Below are 17,549 nucleotides of genomic sequence, written 5' to 3'. Positions count from 1 at the left end.
GCTCACGCCAGCAGTTCATCTGCTCCCGGGATTGTCCCAGCTGCCAGGAGCAGAAGCAGCATCCCGGGAAGCACTGTGCTCACACTCCCGTTTTTCTCAAACTCTGTGCCATCTAGTTTGCAGGCATCCAACACAGCATGAGCCTGTTTACCTATGGCTCCCTGTATAATCTGCAGAAAGTGGCGGTTGTCTCCTCGGGGCAATTCAGTCCCTTCGAGATGTGCATCATGCTCGAGGAGTGCCTCTGTCTGCCCCAGTGCGCAGGAGAGCTAAGGGGGCTGCACTCCTCGTTAGGGTGCTCTCTCAGGGGACTCACATTAAATGGGCTGAATCCGAGCTCTGGAGGCTGGCTTCGGCCTGGAAGCACACGTTTCAGCTCTCCTTCAAGTAAACAGGAGTTCTCCCGCTTGATGTAATAGAGACAAGTTTGCATCTCTGTGGGTACTTCTATTACTCACGTGAGAAGTATAGGATATTTTGCAAATAGCAATATTAAAAGGACGCCTGGCAGTTAAGGTGATGGGTTAATTATGGAAATGCTGTTTTCCCCCAGCACGTGTACATTTGCTGCCTTCTATGCTTCATTCGTTGCCCACTAGCTCTTGTGCTGTGAAAAAAAAAAACACAAATGGGAATCCCAGCTGCCTTTCATTACAACATTTTATGGGCTACTGTCTGAGTTACTCCTTCCGGGATTCTCAAGGATCATGAGCATACGAATGTATGTAAACGGTTCTGTAATATCTTTAGTTAAGGCACAAAATATTTAATTTAGGGTTTCACTAAGCTGGCATGTGTGATGGAAAGAATTTGTATTATTTGTTTTATGGAAGGGCTTGGTGCCTGAGCTGAGCTCTCAGTCGTGCTTTGCTTGAGACAAGTTTATATTCATTTTCTTAGGCAATTAATTCTTGTGTAAGAAAAACAGAAAATATTGAGGCTTTACAGGCCTTCCACTAGTGGTCTACATGCTACCCAGCTTTGTATAGTCCAGTGCCATTATATATAAAGCATTTCAATCTGTGATGAAGTTTAAGCACAGCAACAGACCAAACGAATGCTTTTTTTTCTTCTTCATGAATGAAAACATGACTGTAAAATTGTCAGGATGATGTGGAGAAATCATGGGGACAACAGGAAAAACGTATAAAAAAGACATATTCCCTTAGCTCTCGTAGGCTATGGGACTGAGGAGATTTCCCTTCCTACAAAAAAAAAAAAAAAAGCCTCCTGTAAAATCCAGATAACGTTTGAAAATTAAAAAATAGAAACCAACAGGAATGATGGAGGCAGTTGCTGGAAGGGCTTACTGTGCTGGATAGAGATTAGAGGATATACTTCTACTTCAACAACAGTACAATTAAAAGTCAGAAGATAAGTGGTAAATATAACACCCTTGCTATAAATATTCTAAAAGAGAAAAACTCTGAACATGTCAAAAGCACAATGTTTAAGAAGTTAAATCCCCTATGGCTCAATGGCACTTTTTATTTATTCATTCTTCCTAGCTTTTTTTAAACTTTAACATTAATTTATCATGATTTATTAGCACATCGATTAAAGGTGTTTGTTGCAGAACATCGTACTTTCATGTATCTGCTAACAAAGTAATTTGCAAATATGTTTTGGAAGGAAAAGAAGAAAAAAAAGAAAAAGAAAATACCACCCTACATGGTATAGAGCCACTGAAAACTTGTAACATTTTCTTATATCCAATGCCAACACCATTTTAATAAAGCCGTAGAAACAAAGCCCAAAAACCCCTAGACCCACAACTAACGTCTTTTCCTCCCCAAAAGCGCGTCCCCACCTGCTTCTGCTGATCCGGGCAGTGCGCTGTGCCCCGGGGGTGGCTCCCGGCGCCAGCCCAGCCAGCGGTACTCACTCGTGCGAGGGGACGCCGTTGGCGACGACGCCTTCGTAGCGGCTGATGCCCTTCTGCTGGGTGACGCTGATCTGACCGCCCAGCTCGTCCGCGATAACGCCTGCATGTATCGCCGACTTGCACAGCAGCGAGGTCTGAAAGGCAGGAGCCGTCAGAAGCCAAAGCTCAGAGGATCAGTCGGACAAACTGCTAAAGCTTTCACTTCCAAGCCACTAATATACAGGTGTTACAGCTCATAAAATCCGGCACAGGCTCAAGAGGAGTAAGAGGCAGGGGAGGGAGAAAGAAGAGTAATCCTTGAAAAAAACACGTTTCCAAAAGTCACCTTCTTTTTTCAAATGCAAAAGCAAATAATCTGCTTCTGAGAAGGTGCTGTAAGATTTTAACCTAACAAGTATTGTGTCACTCCTCGGGAAAACAAAGTCAAAGGCAAGGCAACTCTTCTTTGCAAAGAGAAAACGGTAATTACTTGATGGACTTGCCTGAAGCAGACCTATCTATTACTGCGCCCTAGGATTTGAGTCATGCCATACGTTAGGGGATTTGGCTATGTGTTGACTAGCTGCTGCTGGGTTTTAAGTATAGCCCATTTGCCCGTATCTCAGGTGGGATAATGCTGAAAAATACAGGCAGGACAACTTGTGTTCCAACTAGGTGGCAATAATGTACCATTGGGCTAGGACAGAGCAGAGAAGGGCCGGCGGAAAGGTGCAGAGGAGACATTCCCAGGGGCTGCCGGCAGAGACTGGTCTTGTTCAGACGGGCCCAGCTTGGGCTACACTACTCGACAAGCTGGGGTGCCGGGCTGTCCCCTCCGGGGAGGGCTGGGAGGGGTGGGGACACAAAGGCAGCAGGGCTCCAGGGGAGCCCCGCAGGTCCTTCCCATCAGAAAAGCTGAATCCCCCTTAGCGGTGGAGGGAAAATTTCTTTCAAAAATTCCTCAGCGCAGATAAGATCTGCATGAGGTCATGCCATGTGCTGCTTTTCTTTCCTAATCACCCAAACGAAGGGCAGGAATAACTCCAGCTAATGAGAATGTAACGTGGCATTTCTTCGTTGCTGCAGCTCTGCCACTTTCCAGGCTGGAGCGGTGTGCTCGCATAACTGGATGAACAGGTTAAACATGAACACTGACTTTTTGGAAACTCAGCAACTGCTATATTTGTGATAGGGTGGGATTTTACTTCAGTGGTGTGATTAAGCTTACTCCTCCGTGAGAGACGTAAAGGTTTCACAGGCATGACGGGAGGAGAGTCCAGGGTGAGGGGCACAGTGTGATATGAACTGTGGATAAATGCAACCACTCAGGCAACTTCTTCGCTTTAAAGAACGAGCACTTAAAACTACCCAAGAGGTTGGTAATTATCAGTGGGATGTGATTAGGCAGTGTATAATATTTGTTTCATCTCAGAGCAGATTGCTGGGATACTGCAGGCATAATCTTAAAGAAAACCTGCGTGTTACTGAAATGTATTTTTTTTCCCACAAGACATAACTTCAGAAAAGAAACGCACATGGACTCCAAACAAGTAAAAGCTGAAGTCGTAGGAATATTTAGTACATGGATGAGCACTCCCTCAAGAGGGACAAACCCTACGCAGGGTTTTTCCAGAAAGCCAGAAACCACAAGTCAGTAGGTGTATTTGACAATCAGTGGACTTTGTTCTCACACAATTGATTTGTCTGTTTGAAAAGTGTCTCCATGTGCTTATATATTGATAACATACTCATATACTGATAATATCTAACACAGCTGGGAAGAATTACTGACAAAAGTCAAGCAGCAGAAGTTGAAACCCAGTTGTGCTACGCTTCTCTCTTCTGTCTTTTTTTAAATTTCCCCTCATTATCCTGTGTACTTACATCTCTGTATCCTTCTCCGATATTCCCAGAAATGTCACCTGCTATGTCTCTGCAGCCAGCAGGACAATATCTGCTGTAGTGAGAGGAGAGAGGCTTGTTTAAAACATGAACTGTAGTGACAATACACAGAAACAAACTCGTACAAAAGAAATGCTCTCAAACCAGTAAATATTTTAGCAGTAAGTTCTGGCTGATGGTCTGTTAGTGAGTCTAGGAGGTAAATAAATGGGCCCTTGAGTTCATGAGTGGACTGCACACAGCAGCACCCAAAGAACCAGAAAAGCAGTTTTGCAAGGGCATTGCTGTTTAATTCTCTTGTTCTAGAAATGCTACCACACGATTTTCAGCACAGCCCAGATAAGAAGCCTACATGCACATCCAGACAGCAGCCAGAAGAGCACAATTTATTACCATTTCAAATCCTATCACAAGGTTCAAGGAACCAAGAAATTATAGCTTGTCCTCAGATAATCTTGTATCAGCTAGGGCGTGATCTGCTCTCAGGAGCAGCACTGGAATTTGAGGCTACTTTGAATTTCAAAGTGGAAACTCTTTTTACATGTACCATGTATATGTATGCCCAAATGAGACTTGCTCTGTAATTCTATTCCCTCGTTTCTCTGGGCTGCAGACTTCCATTCTGCACTACTGCTTCTCGCAACCGGGCCTTGGACTATTATAGCATCGGAGCTCAAAAACATTCACTTCTCCAGAAAACCAAGACTGTACCTGCCTTACATGACATTTTCTAACAGTTGGACCAGATGACAGCTACAGCACAGAGAGCTGCAAACCCTCTTTACCTGTATTCAGCCTTTGTGTAGTGGTTCGCTCGTTCCAAACATGTGATTAGATCTGTGAAAAGTTTACCAGTGTCAGTCCCCATTGCAGGACATAGAAATACAGACAAGTATGTGGCTACACATGAAATTACATTTAAAGATCTCTCTGTATAATACTTCAACAATTTTATTCGATAGAAAGCAACAGCTATGGTTTTCCCTCATTCTTTTCATCTCCCTCTTCTACTCTTCTTAAGTTTTACACCTTCAACAAAGTTGCACAGACCCCCAGAATATTAAATGTAGAAACCAAATCTTAATCTCTCCTATCCCTTCATCCTATCACTGTGTGGTAGATGCTGGGGCCCAGAATACAGTGGAGCTTCAAGGAGAAGGTACTCATTTTCTCTTTCACTAGGCCTGTATTGCAAATCATATAGGTAAGATTTCAGCAGCTATTATACCTGGTTATATATTATACACTTGGGCTAAAGTCTATGTGTGTAGAGAAGATAATGAAATAGGGGGGACTATGCCACTAATCCTTTAGTACTTTCGGATTTCACTTTACCTGGATGATCACTACTGGCATAGGACAACAGAAAGCCTCGTCCTGACACGTGGGATCCACTCTCAAAGTGAATAGTTGCTTCGTTGCTATCCAGAATGATTTCTTTGGGGACGGGCATCACATTACCACAGTATGGCCCTACAGACAGAACAAAGAAGATTTCAAAAGTTTAGATGACATAATTAGGCTGGAATATTCTCACGATTAGCAAAGAGTTTCATAACACACTCATTCCCCTTCAGTACCAATCCAAATGTTGACAAAAGGGTTTTGGCTTCAGTCCTTTATGGGTATGAGCTCCAAAGTTACCCTGACAAGGAGTGGCCAGGATCCAATTGTCTCTCCATGGTAGCAATTCCAGCATCCACGTCTCTCATCACATAAGCCTTAAGAGAATGATTAATGCCCTTCGGCCTTTGAAGTACAGCATGCTTACAACCAGCAGTAACTCATTAGAGAAAAGAACAGAACATTCAAAGGCAATCGAAGGGATCTACACAGGGTCCCTTAGATAAACTCGCCAGATGCATACAGCTCTGTAGCACAGCAGCCATTCAGGAAAGATTAAGATCACAAAGAGGGTACCTGGTTTTCAAGGACACGTGTGCCACAAGCCAGATTGTACTACAAGGCAGTACCACTTTACTCAGAAAATGTCTTAATTTATTTTCCTTTTGAAAACATCATCAGCCCATTGAAGTATACAGTTCAAGTTTTAAACAAAAAAGAGAGGGCGAGAAAGGGGAAGATGAAGGGAGTAGGTCAGGGAGACAAGAGCCTTGTGCTTACATTGAATTAGATAAGGTTTTTATAGCTACCAACTGCAGTATCTTGGAACAGTCTTTGGGACACTCCTTTCTTGTTGACAGCAGGCGTGCCCAGGACTCTCAATAATTACATTTGCTTCTTCAGAAGTCAGTTCCCAAGGGGAACTTTCTTTTGAGATTGCCACAGTCTTTGCTCTTGCCTTCTGTCACCACACCTGGGTGCAAACACTTGTCCCTGGCTGCCCTCAGGCACAGATGACACAGAAAATCCAAAGCAGTTAAGGTATACTTTTTTGAATTGATGAGGATGCTTACAATATAAACTGCTAAGAAGAGGTTTTTGTAAAATGGCAAACAGTTTTTTTTTTCCCAAGAGAAAAAACAAACAAGGCCCTTTACAAGCCCTCAGCCCATCTGTTCTGGAGAATGACAGCTTTTGGTTCCTAAAGCAAGTCCTTAGAAGGAAAAAGGATCACTTTGATTTTTCCTAGACAACCTCATTTTATTGGTGGTGGCTACTTTAGGGCAACTTGGAACTGACTTCTGAGATGCAAGAAATTACAATCACAGCACAAATTTGATGAGTGGTACCTTTCCTAACGGGCTCCTAAGAGCTCCTAAGAGCCTCTTCATTTTGCTTGATACTCTTGGGGGGGTCTTTCCCAAATACTTTACCGGCCTTATAACAACTATAAGATCAGCCTATAGAGTAGCCCAATTGGAGCCAATGACAGCCAGCAGAATGGGACAAACCAAAGGAGGAACTCTGTCTTTTGGCTTATAAAAATCATGCGGTGAAGCAAGGCAGGCAGAGAAAAAAGCGACGAGTGTGACATTTCCCTGGAGTACTTATGTGTTGAAAATGACTCACGACTTAAGTCAGAGAAAACAATGTCTATAAAAAGGGTTAAACAAATTGCTTAGGAAATGAACTTATCAAAAAGACAGCATCTGACACTGTGTCATACCAGACAACTGCACAAGTGATTTATTTGAGAAGGTCTTTTGTGTCAGATTGCCGTGAAGTGCTAACTTAGATATACTTTTTTTCCCAGAGAGAAGGAAAGGGGAAGAAGACAGGGAGGCATTGCATTTCTTCAAAATAAAACACCTGAGAAGGCTTTAGTCCTCTTCTTCTCTCAAGGACTGTCTCTACATATTTTCTCACAAGTGCTCTTTGGCTTTCTCCCTCACAGCGATTGGCAGTGACCTGTCTACTCTGTAGGTATAATTTAGATGGCTGATTCACTCAGCCACACGCTAGCTGGATCAGGGCTCCTCCAGTAACAAGTCTACGTACGTTCCAGGTAATTATACAAACAAATCATACATGTCATAAGCAAAAACAATAAAATTAAAAAAAAAAGTCTAGACACATAGAGTTGTATAATCCAAACGAAAGCCAAAAATTCAGAAACAATCAGCTTAAGAAATCAGCATGCAATGCCTAAAGACAAGTTTCTACTGTTAAGTAATAAATCCAAGAAGGGTTAGCAGGCTATGGTTATCTTCTGCCATGAGCAGTTCTGGTGTACCGAGAGACTCCCATAGCTAGCTCAAATCTAAGGGGGCCTAGGACTAATCCTTAAAGCATATAGAAGCAAGAAACAATATCCACTGAAGGAAGGAATATTTTCCAAAAGTTTATCAGTTTTCTGCATAGATTTTGGGGAAAAAAAAAAAGAGGCATCTATTAATACTACAAAACATTCACTTGTTCTTTTGTTGCAAACTGAGGAAGCCTTGCAAAATATTTCAACACATTTCTTCTCAATAATTCAGGTAATACCGTATCAGCACTACACTGCCAGGTCTTCAGACTTGCCTGTGATCTAGCTATCAAATACAGAAATGAGCACTGAGAAGTAGGGTTTAGAAAAAAGTATAAGCATTATCTCACCCCTCTATTGCTGTTCTTAGAGAAACCGATCAGATACCCATTTGGCTTAGAGATTCTTTTCTACCTGAAAGAACTAGAGACATGTGCAGTCTGTTTTTAGGACAAGGTGTTATTCCACTCTTTTCAGTGCTTATTGTGTTTAAAATGTCCCGTGTAAGCACCTTTCTGATTTGATTTACCCAATAATACTGTTTTAGGTTTAGCAGCACCTCTCTCCATTTTGCCAAGTTTTTGCAGAGTGGCCTTTTTAACCTCAAATTCTCCTTTTCCCCCTGATCAATTTATTTTACATTGACTGATCAATTGATCCCCCTGATCAATTTATTTCACACTGAATTGAGAAATTCCCCAGGGGGACAACTAGCAATGCTTAGAAAATAAAACTGATTCAGGGTCAAGACAATTATTTGGGCTTGGTTTTGACTGATGAGAGAAATTTATGCTTTCATCTGTTTTCTAATTTTCTTTAGAAAAAAAATGTCTCTGTTTTTAACCACATGTACTCTTTCCTATGCACTTCCATACTGCAGTCCTCCATTTACTTCAATGTTGTAAAGCCAGAAGCGAAAGGATAGTCTCCCAGGGTCCCTTCATTTCAGCTTGCGGTATGCCTGAATTACATGCACTTTTTATATACACAGTAACACCCAGCAATTTGCTCTCCATTGACTTACCTATTACCTTGAATACATATATTGTGAGATTCTGTAAACATTAAAAGATTAAAACCTCTCAGCATCTGTAAACATTAGAGTTCATCTGAAAACTGTATTTACTAGTCAGTATTTTCCACTTGCATTTGAGGTGACAAAAATACTAGTTTATCATCTACTTTTAAAACTCATACATGCTCCCGGTCTTCTCTGTCCATTCCACCTAGGATTTATTGAATTCCCCAGGCTGTCTATATGAATACTGCACAACCATAGTGGAGAGGACGGATGATGGAAAAAGCCTTGGTTTGTGTCTGGTATGAAAGGGAGAAACTTGTTTAAACTGTTAACTTTTCCTGCAGCATTTGGATTTGACTCTGGATAAATATTTAATTCCTAAACCTGGGACTAAGCCAAAAGTTTTTTAAGATCCCTTTTTAGAACTGCCAGATCACGTTATCAGTTTTTCATCTTCTAATGTTAGTTGTGAGGTGGGTTGTTTTGCATATTCGGCTTGAAAAAAAGTAATGAATGCTGATCCCTCTCCCTGTTTCTGTTAAAGTGACTTGGCTGGAGCTCTGCTATGGTAAGTAGGCAGGATTATTTGGTTTGTTTACTAAGAACAAAGAAAAGAGTTTGATTTAATAAACAGATGTGTTACATGTCATGAAACTGAGTAGGTGTTCTCCATATTTCAGTATTACTACATCTATATGCCAGGGCCTTTTCTTCTTTCCGTGTCTCATTAATGAGTTGACCCAACTGTGATTCCAGACTCTTTTTTTTTTTTTTTTTTTTTAATTCTGCAGGAGAGCTATTACAGGCCTAGGGATTTTGAATGTACCTAATCTAATATTCTCTATAATTAAATTAACATTTAATGCCTTTCGTCCAGAATTCCTGATATGCTGGTATAGTTTAAGTGGCTTAAATGAAATACTTTTATTTTGGAATCACTGTCTCCAAGCAGTATTAACATCCTGCAAGATACATGGTAAATTGTCTCATGGATATCCTTTGGCTGGCTCGCCTGGAGACTGAAGAGATTATTTTACGTGTTGTTTATTTTTTAAATGTTAGCAATAGTCTGCTGCTTTTGTCTTTTTCATAATAGTGTTGTTTTGCAAATCTGATGATCTTTACAGCATTGTCTGGTTTTATGAAGTCTAGTTTACTTCTACTGTCAACCAGGCTCTGGCATATTTCCTGAAATTGCTTTGTTGAATTATGTTTCTTCATTTTTTCTACTTCCCTTAAGAAGCGCTGTGCCTAGAGGACTCTTCTCTCACACCAACTGGCAATGCCTACATGCCGATTGTTTCTATAGTTCATAATACTTTCAGCCTCTTCTGTAAGACTTTTGCTTCCTTTTAAAAGCAATTCTGTCCCTCTTTAGCTACTGCATATCCAGTTCATTCTGCTCGTTCTGCTTTCAAATTCATTTCATTTGAAATCTGGAGTTCGACATCTGCAGAGGTCTTTAAGAAACTCAGTTTAGATATCAACTTGTAACGTCCCCTCTTTAACAGGGAATCTTCTTCCTTTTCTTTAACATTAGTTTTGCAGAGTAAGGCATGGCTGGTGAGCAAGGTGTAGCAACGATCCCATGGATCTGCCTCTCCAGGATTATCATTTCTTAAGGAGTTTGTCTGGGGAAAACAATGTTTTAAATTGTGATCCTTATATTCAGTAGCCTTTTCTCAAATAAAGCAATTTGGAAGTACCTCAGTAGCTGGGGAAGGACAGGGGGTGTGATGAACATGGATTATGCTTGCTTCACTTCAGAGCTAAAAACTCAGCCAGAGTGCGAGTCTTTCACAAACAGCTCACAAAACCAGCAAGGATCTGTTGTATGAAAACATCTGCATTCCTGAAATTCGTCTCCATCCCACGTTCACACAAATGCTTCACTTTCATCAGCAGTAACTCTTCCTCTCCCCCTATCAAGGAGGAGAGGAGAGAGGAGAGGTCTCTTCTTTGCTCCAACCCTGCCATGCAGGGATAACCAGCGTCACCCTGCAAGGATGCACCAGGAGACGAAAAGTGCTGCTCTATGCCCTTTTTTGCAGGACATGGGGAAGGTGGTGTTTAATACTCAGTAGATATGAGTTGACAGAGTAGTCACATTTGTTAGTCAGGATGACACAGCCCAGTTATCCAACATTTAACTCTGTGCAACCCAGTCTGACCACAGACTGAGCAGCAAGCATTTCTTGTTTTAGGGAAAAAAAAAACAAACCTTTCAGTTAGCGTTTCCAAAGGGTTGCCAAAGACTGCAATAAAGGAAAAAAAAAGGCATCCAAGTGGAGTCACGCTGGAGAAGTAATTACAATTTAAAAAGGGAGGGTCTGGGCCACCTGCAGCAGCTGTAGGTCTGCCTGCTTGACCTCAGGTGAGATCCCCCACTTCTAACATGCCTGTGGTTTTAGCCAAACCCAAAGACAGAAGCACAGCAACGGTTAGGAATCGTTAGTAAAGAGCTGTAGCTGTTTAACAAAAACCACAGAAAAATACACAATATGCTTTATGCAGCTAAGAGGAAAAAGGAGTTCATTTGATAAAAGAAAAGCAGACATTCTTTGTTGCATGAATCTTTCCAAAGCTGAAATCTTGGGATACTGCAACCACTCAGGCGAAACCCAACTGTTAGAAGAGTTCTGACTGTTAAGAAACTGCTCGACTTGATCTTCAGCGAGAACTTGTCTGGGCATTTCACTGGATTTCCTGAAATACCAGAAACAATACTGTAATAACAAGTTTCCTTTGAAGGGCGAAAAAGAAACCTGGACGCACCCTTTATTCAAGTAAGATATTTGTTACAGTACACAATGAGGAAAGACTGGATTGATGAATCCCCTCAAATGATAATGACAGGTAGGAGGCATCCGAAGGCGCTTGGCTCTCCTGCACACCCGCACTCACACACGCGCGCGCACTCACTCTCAGCAGCCATCAGACACTCACACATCATTTGTCTAACAACCCTTAGTGACTGGGTGCGGGGAGGAGAAAGCATTTTCAGTAATTTCTCTATCTATTTCACGCTAGTTACAGGCTGTAAATTATGCAAGAACAAGTTAACTCTCCAAATTATTACTAGTCACTCAGCAGATCTGACATCCACCCCAGAGGAACACATCAACCTCCTACTGACTGCAAGTGAATGGAAAGTAAGTAGGCACTTATCTCTTCTTTAATCTATCTCTCCAGTCAAGACTGATGATCATCTCACAAAATTAAGGGAAAAAATACTAAGCCATTAGCTGGGGAAAGAGAGGGGAAAAAAGCAAGAAAAAAGCGTCAGAAGAGGTACAGAAATCTGATAAAGACATGAAAAGAAGCTGACTAAGAGCAGTTCCTGTTGCACTTTTGAAACATTTATGTTACACCTTCATAAGCAGTGCAAGTTGTGTTCTTGAGAACTACAGGGTCCACATGGTTAATCTTGTTTTCACATATCCCTTTAACTAATTAAAAAATCAGAAGCTCTTATTCAGAGCTCAGCATTTTTAATATGCTCAGATAATGTAATTAACTCGAGAAGAAAAGCATTTCAGTAAAGGTTGCACCTTGTCCACACTGTGAGATCATGCTTCATATTAATTTTTATTCTAGATTCCCTTTATGGGACAAAACCCCCCATATTTTCATCCAGTGCAAACCTATTCCTTTGAAAGAGAATATTATCATCTATTTATTTCTCTTAGAGACAACACGTGCAAAGCTGTGGTAATATTTAAAGGTGTGTCAGACAAAGCTGACTCAGTTTCACCAAAACTGGTGTTAGACTACCTTTGCTGACTGGTGATTAATATTTTCACATCTAAGTCTGGATACAAAGCTAACAGTTTGAAAGAAAAGACTTGCTACAGCGTCTTTCCTCCAGAGAACACTGAAGAAAATAGTGTGCAGAGTAATAACCCAGACATACAGCGTTCGGCCACTTCATTAAGATTATTTAATGACCATCTTTTGATGGCAATATTGGAGAAATCTAAATGCAATGGCTACCTTCACAGGTCCATCAAAACTGAGAAGTATCAAAGGTGAGAAGAACTGTAGTGTCACGTTTGTGTCCCGGTTGAGCAGGGAGGCTTCAGTAGATCAGCACGGGCAACAATGCTACACGCTTTTCTAGGCAGGAATTAGATTCATAGTACTCTTGTGTAAGTCCACAAAATTTGAGGAATGCCCTAAACTTAAATAAAACTTGCATGTAAGTGGTCTAATCTGTAGTCACCGACTTAAAGAATGTGAAGAAATCAATGTTATGGCTAACATAAATCAAATTAACCCATTCATTTGTATATAACAGCTTCCTTTTACTGCATGGAACATAAATACCCAAAAATGAATTGAGTTACTCCTTGCTGTATTGCATGAATCCCAGCAGAAGTTTATAACGATGAATGAATCACAGTTATATGTAAAGACAACATGTGGGAGAAATCTGAAAGGAAAACAATACTTTTTCATCTGAAGACTTATTTACACTAATTTTATATTTACATGCATAATCTAGATTTTGCCTCTGACCAATTTTCTAAGCTTCAGATACACTCCTCAAGAGATGTTTGTACGCATACTGACATTCACTCTCTTGTTTTCTGTAGAGTTGAAGAGATCAGCATGGTATTTAAAACATATTTCCCTTTGGACCTTATTGTCTTGTAATTGCAAACCTCTTAAATAAAGAGCAAAGGCTGCTCGGCTAATTTGAAACATGAGTAATATTCACACTGCCAGCTTTCATACTTAGCTTTTTAGGTTTTCCTTTTTAAACCCAGGTCAAATACAGAAAACATGTGAAGATTAGTTTTTAATTGCTCAGATGTCTTCAATGCCTGCAAAATCTTTTCAACTCTCCATCATCCTGTGAAAGAATTTCGATGCCAAAGGTCAGTATCTTCTTGGCCAAAGGGAAGATGTTGACCTGCCTGTAGATGTTCATGAAGAGGGGAGGGATGTGAAGAGGAGATCTGGACTCAGAAACAGCAACCTGAAAGGACACTTAGCAGACTGAATGGACTTAGCAGTGCTTACTCACAGAGCTTCTTTTGCTTACGTAAATGCATATTAAAACCCAGAGCTACAGCAAAACTATTGAAACAACTGACTTAGAGAAGCTCTAATCTCATCTATGAATTCCTGTGTCTTTTAAAACACAAGAGATATCATGAATTTATGCATATAGCATGATTTCCACACTGCTGTTCTGCACGGATTTACCTGAATGTAGAGCACAGACTCTGTAGGTATGCTAGTGGGAAAGTCTACAGCGAGCTGCAGACCACAAAAACCATTACCAATGGTATGTATGCCTAAGATATAAAACTTGTTTAATCAGATGAACAAAATCTGCTAATTGTGCAGTTCATTACTGAGAATGCAAATTATAGTCCACATGCATCAGACATTACCAATCAGGTCTGAAAATGGGTGTGGGAATACTTTAAAGAAATTCATTATATGGAGCTGATTGCATAACACACAGGTATGCTGTGTTTATAGGCTGAATAATTGCAGGACTGAACTATGTGAAGATGTCTTCAGGCTGATATGTAAGGAGCCAGAATTTCAATCAACATCCAAGTTTCATTTTTCACTTCAGAAAACAATATATTGATTTACCCTTGTTTCCTAGAAAAGCCTTTGATTAGAAATGTCAAGATAGAATCAATAAAAATTATTCAAAGATATGATAATGCAATACTGACCGCCTACCCCTTACTGCCAAGTACAGACAGACTGCTTCAGGTGAACACAACTCATCACCTACAGTTCTGAAATGAGGTAAACAACATAAAAAAATCCCAACACACACGAACAGAAACGTTCCTTATGCTTCAAATCAAGCTCTATGCAAAGCTTAGATATCAACATGTCACTGCCCACTCTTGGTGAAGGCTGTTTCAAAATGTAATACCTCCCTCATGAGAGCAATAATTACCTCTACCTTCGTCTGCGAGCAAGGCTGTAATACCTCACTTGATCTTATCTTACTAGATGAGTGATAGGCCTATCATGCTCATGAATGAAAAGCAATCATCCCTCCTTACTACTAAGATATCTTATGAGTCCTGAGCTTAGGAGAACCACACACTTCACTGAGCCAAGCGATGAGCTGGGTGACCTGGAAAACCTGCAGAGGCTCTGTGTAGCTCATCTCTCCATCGTCTTTTCCCATTGAATCCATTCTGCCTGTACAGTACAGCACAGCCTCAGCTGACTGAAGGGCTACAGCCCACTCCCAGCAGGCAAAATTTTATGAACTGGCAATTCACAGGTTTATTTCTGCATTGTGGAAGTCCCTGCAGCCCCATGCCTCTGCCTGGATTTACATCTGACTTCTGAAAAAGGGTGCACTGACTTGAGAATTGGGTTGACTCTTACAGAGAGAGCAGATCAAAGTTGCAGCAACAACAGGTTGGGAGAACCAATTTGAGGAAGGCCTCAGGTTCTCCCTGGGGAGGATCCTGTTGTCGTTATGATTGTTCTAAATGCACAGCTATAGCATATTTACTCACTTATCTTCCTGTGCAAATCTCTTGCAGGACTGCAGACTGGCTGCATGCATTTAGTATCTGCAAGTATTAAAGCCTGTACATTAGCAAAGGTTATCAGTGACTAGCAATAATAGCAATAATAAAGGTTATCTAGCTATAACTGACTAGCAATAATGAAGGTTATCTCGTCTCCCAGGTCTGAACTGCCTAGGAAACAGAGACATGCAGGGTCGTTGATTCCAATTTCTCATCCCTTTTCTGTCTGGTTAGTGAGCCAGCTCTTCCCCTACCCGAGAAGGGTACAGGGATGATATAGATCCACGTACTCGCTGTACTAAAGCTGTGACAGTACAGCTCTGCAGGTCTGAGGGCAGAGCCCTCGGGGTGGATGTGCCAGAGCTGGGCACAAGCCCCCATGGCCCCGGCGGCCCCTCCGCAGCGCAGCGTGGCAGCACCCCCAGCCTTGGCAGAACAACACACGGTGTGAGGGGCAATGGCCTCCCGTACTGAGAACGACACACCTGAATAGGAAAAGGAGGAGGAAAGGACACAGTCCAACATTTCTTGCATTTTGCTGAGCTGGCTTTTGCTCACACTCTTACCAGTCCACGTATCGGCCATTGCCTTATCTTTTACATACCGTGCAATGTTGAAGAGCTCTGGATGGTAAGGTAGCTGGATTCGCATTTCTGTGATTCGATATCCAGGTCTCCAATTTTTAAGATCAGGCGTTTTCCCAGAGGCACTTGGATTTTCTTTTCACAAAGAGTGTAATTTGGGTACGTCCCAGGATAGTTCTTGGATGCCAGGGTCCCGCTGTCTTGATACATCACCGTGTGCCCACATCCATCCCCTGCAATAGGAGAAGAAACACAGAAGAGAAACAAAACAGATTCCTCAATAAAAACTGTGTAAGAAAATACTGGCCACATAATCGTGTCTCACGTGCACTTCCAGCTTTTCAAAAAGTATTTTGTAATACTTCACCTCAGTTATGCTGTTGTTGGAATATAGGTAACTAAAATAAATACAGTCATATTTCTCTTGTAAAGCAGTAGAAAGGAGGGCTAGAAACACTCATGAACTAAGATGTATTTCATAGTCCCGTACAGAGTCTCTCCGGCTTTCTGTTTTACAGCCAAACCCTACTGAAACCCTGAAGATGCAATCCACGTGTAATAGGTAGGATCCTTCCTTAAACAGTTTTCTCCAAATTATCATTCCACATTTTATTTCCATAGAAAGAGCCATCAGGGCGAGGGTAACCGAATCATACATGAAAGCACAGATATGATTTAACTACGTACTATGATGGACCTGACTCATCTTACTTTCCTGTTGGTTTTCTTGCGCCACTTGCACAACATAAAAAGCACAGGGGACAGGGAAAAGACACAAGAGGGACTTCAAAAGTGGGACATGCATCGTTAATGATACACAGGCTACTTCACGGTAGCATGCCTGGAGATGTAAGTGCTGCTGTGTCCTTGCTCAAGGGGTGAGGGTAGGCACCCGCAAAGTGTTTTTTCGTGGCGCCGTGTAGGAGCCAGCTCGGCTTTGGAGCCTTTCCTTGGTGGAGAGGCATCTGAGGAGCAGCTGCAGCAGAACATATGACAACAGGAAAAGACGCATGGAAATACATGGGGGGATGTGGGGACTGACATGGAAAACAGGAAGCATCCATGGAGGGGAAGGAAGCAGTATCAGATAAGAGACCTTGACTAGTAAAGGAAGCAATTTTTAGTGAACTATTTAAAAGTGTACTAATAAATTAAAATTGGTATATTAAAGCTTAAGCCATTTCATTCTGCTGAATCTTCCAAATAATGGAAACTATTGCAATAGTGGAACTAGTGCCATATGTTCATGCATATAACAGGCAGTCCTCAGTTTTAGGTCACTTGGGGCATAGGCACTCTTTACATATGAGTCTTGTATACTGTTTACCCTTTATCACTGCAAAATTGAAGTTAGTCCTAGAAGTGTTCATAAAATAAAGAATCCTGCAGAGCTGGGAATTCACAATGTTCACTTTAACTACCCAAAATTTTACTTTTGGGGATATTTTGGTTAAACTGTTTTGGTCTGTTCATTTTATTTACTTTCTGAATTTCCTTCCACGATTACTAGGAGGAACAAATTTAAGATTTGATAAGATTATTTAAAGGTGAACAACTAGAAATGAAGTGTTGATAAAGAAACGTGCCATATTGGGGGTTAGGGGGAAAGTGGCATGCTGTGCGAAGATAAGCTCCAAGCTATCAAACTTTGACTCGTTACTATGTAATTACACTGCCATTTCATCCAACTCACTCAACTGCTTTTCCACAAGCAACAGCATTTATTTTGAAGCTCTATCATTATTACTAGCTTTGTTGCCTGCTATTTAATTTTGTCGCAGGTTCATGCTTGGAATAGAGGTGAAGAGGAGACACAGATCCAAAATTGTATCACCGTAAAACATATTAAATATGATTTTTCAGGTCTCCTGGTTCACATCCTTTAAAAAACATCTGTTGTTCAAGTTTGTTATCCAAGCTCTATTGATTTCAGAATGCATAGGAATATACTCAAGATGAAAGGCAAACTGGCCTCTTGAGCAAATAATCTTTTTAATGGAAA

The 17,549-nt window shown here is 41.2% G+C and overlaps 1 protein-coding gene across 1 annotated transcript in view; it reads right to left on the bottom strand.

The window, feature by feature from the left end:
- DCBLD1 (discoidin, CUB and LCCL domain containing 1) overlaps nucleotides 1–15,780 on the bottom strand; it is a gene marked incomplete at its 5' end in the record, with an annotated part of 30,653 nt that extends 14,873 nt beyond the window's left edge. The window contains 5 exons of the mRNA XM_009576429.1: nucleotides 1,886–2,019; nucleotides 3,749–3,821; nucleotides 4,552–4,603; nucleotides 5,102–5,239; nucleotides 15,568–15,780. Coding sequence (XP_009574724.1) covers nucleotides 1,886–2,019; nucleotides 3,749–3,821; nucleotides 4,552–4,603; nucleotides 5,102–5,239; nucleotides 15,568–15,780 — 610 coding nt within the window. The remainder of the gene's footprint in view (nucleotides 1–1,885; nucleotides 2,020–3,748; nucleotides 3,822–4,551; nucleotides 4,604–5,101; nucleotides 5,240–15,567) is intronic.
- Nucleotides 15,781–17,549: the final 1,769 nt, after the last annotated feature.

Source organism: Fulmarus glacialis, unplaced genomic scaffold (genome assembly GCF_000690835.1).
Source record: "Fulmarus glacialis isolate BGI_N327 unplaced genomic scaffold, ASM69083v1 scaffold44844, whole genome shotgun sequence".
NCBI classification, from domain to species: Eukaryota; Metazoa; Chordata; class Aves; order Procellariiformes; family Procellariidae; genus Fulmarus; species Fulmarus glacialis.
The sequence above is the reverse complement of the archived record's forward strand: the minus strand, read 5'-3'. Positions and strand labels throughout refer to the sequence as shown.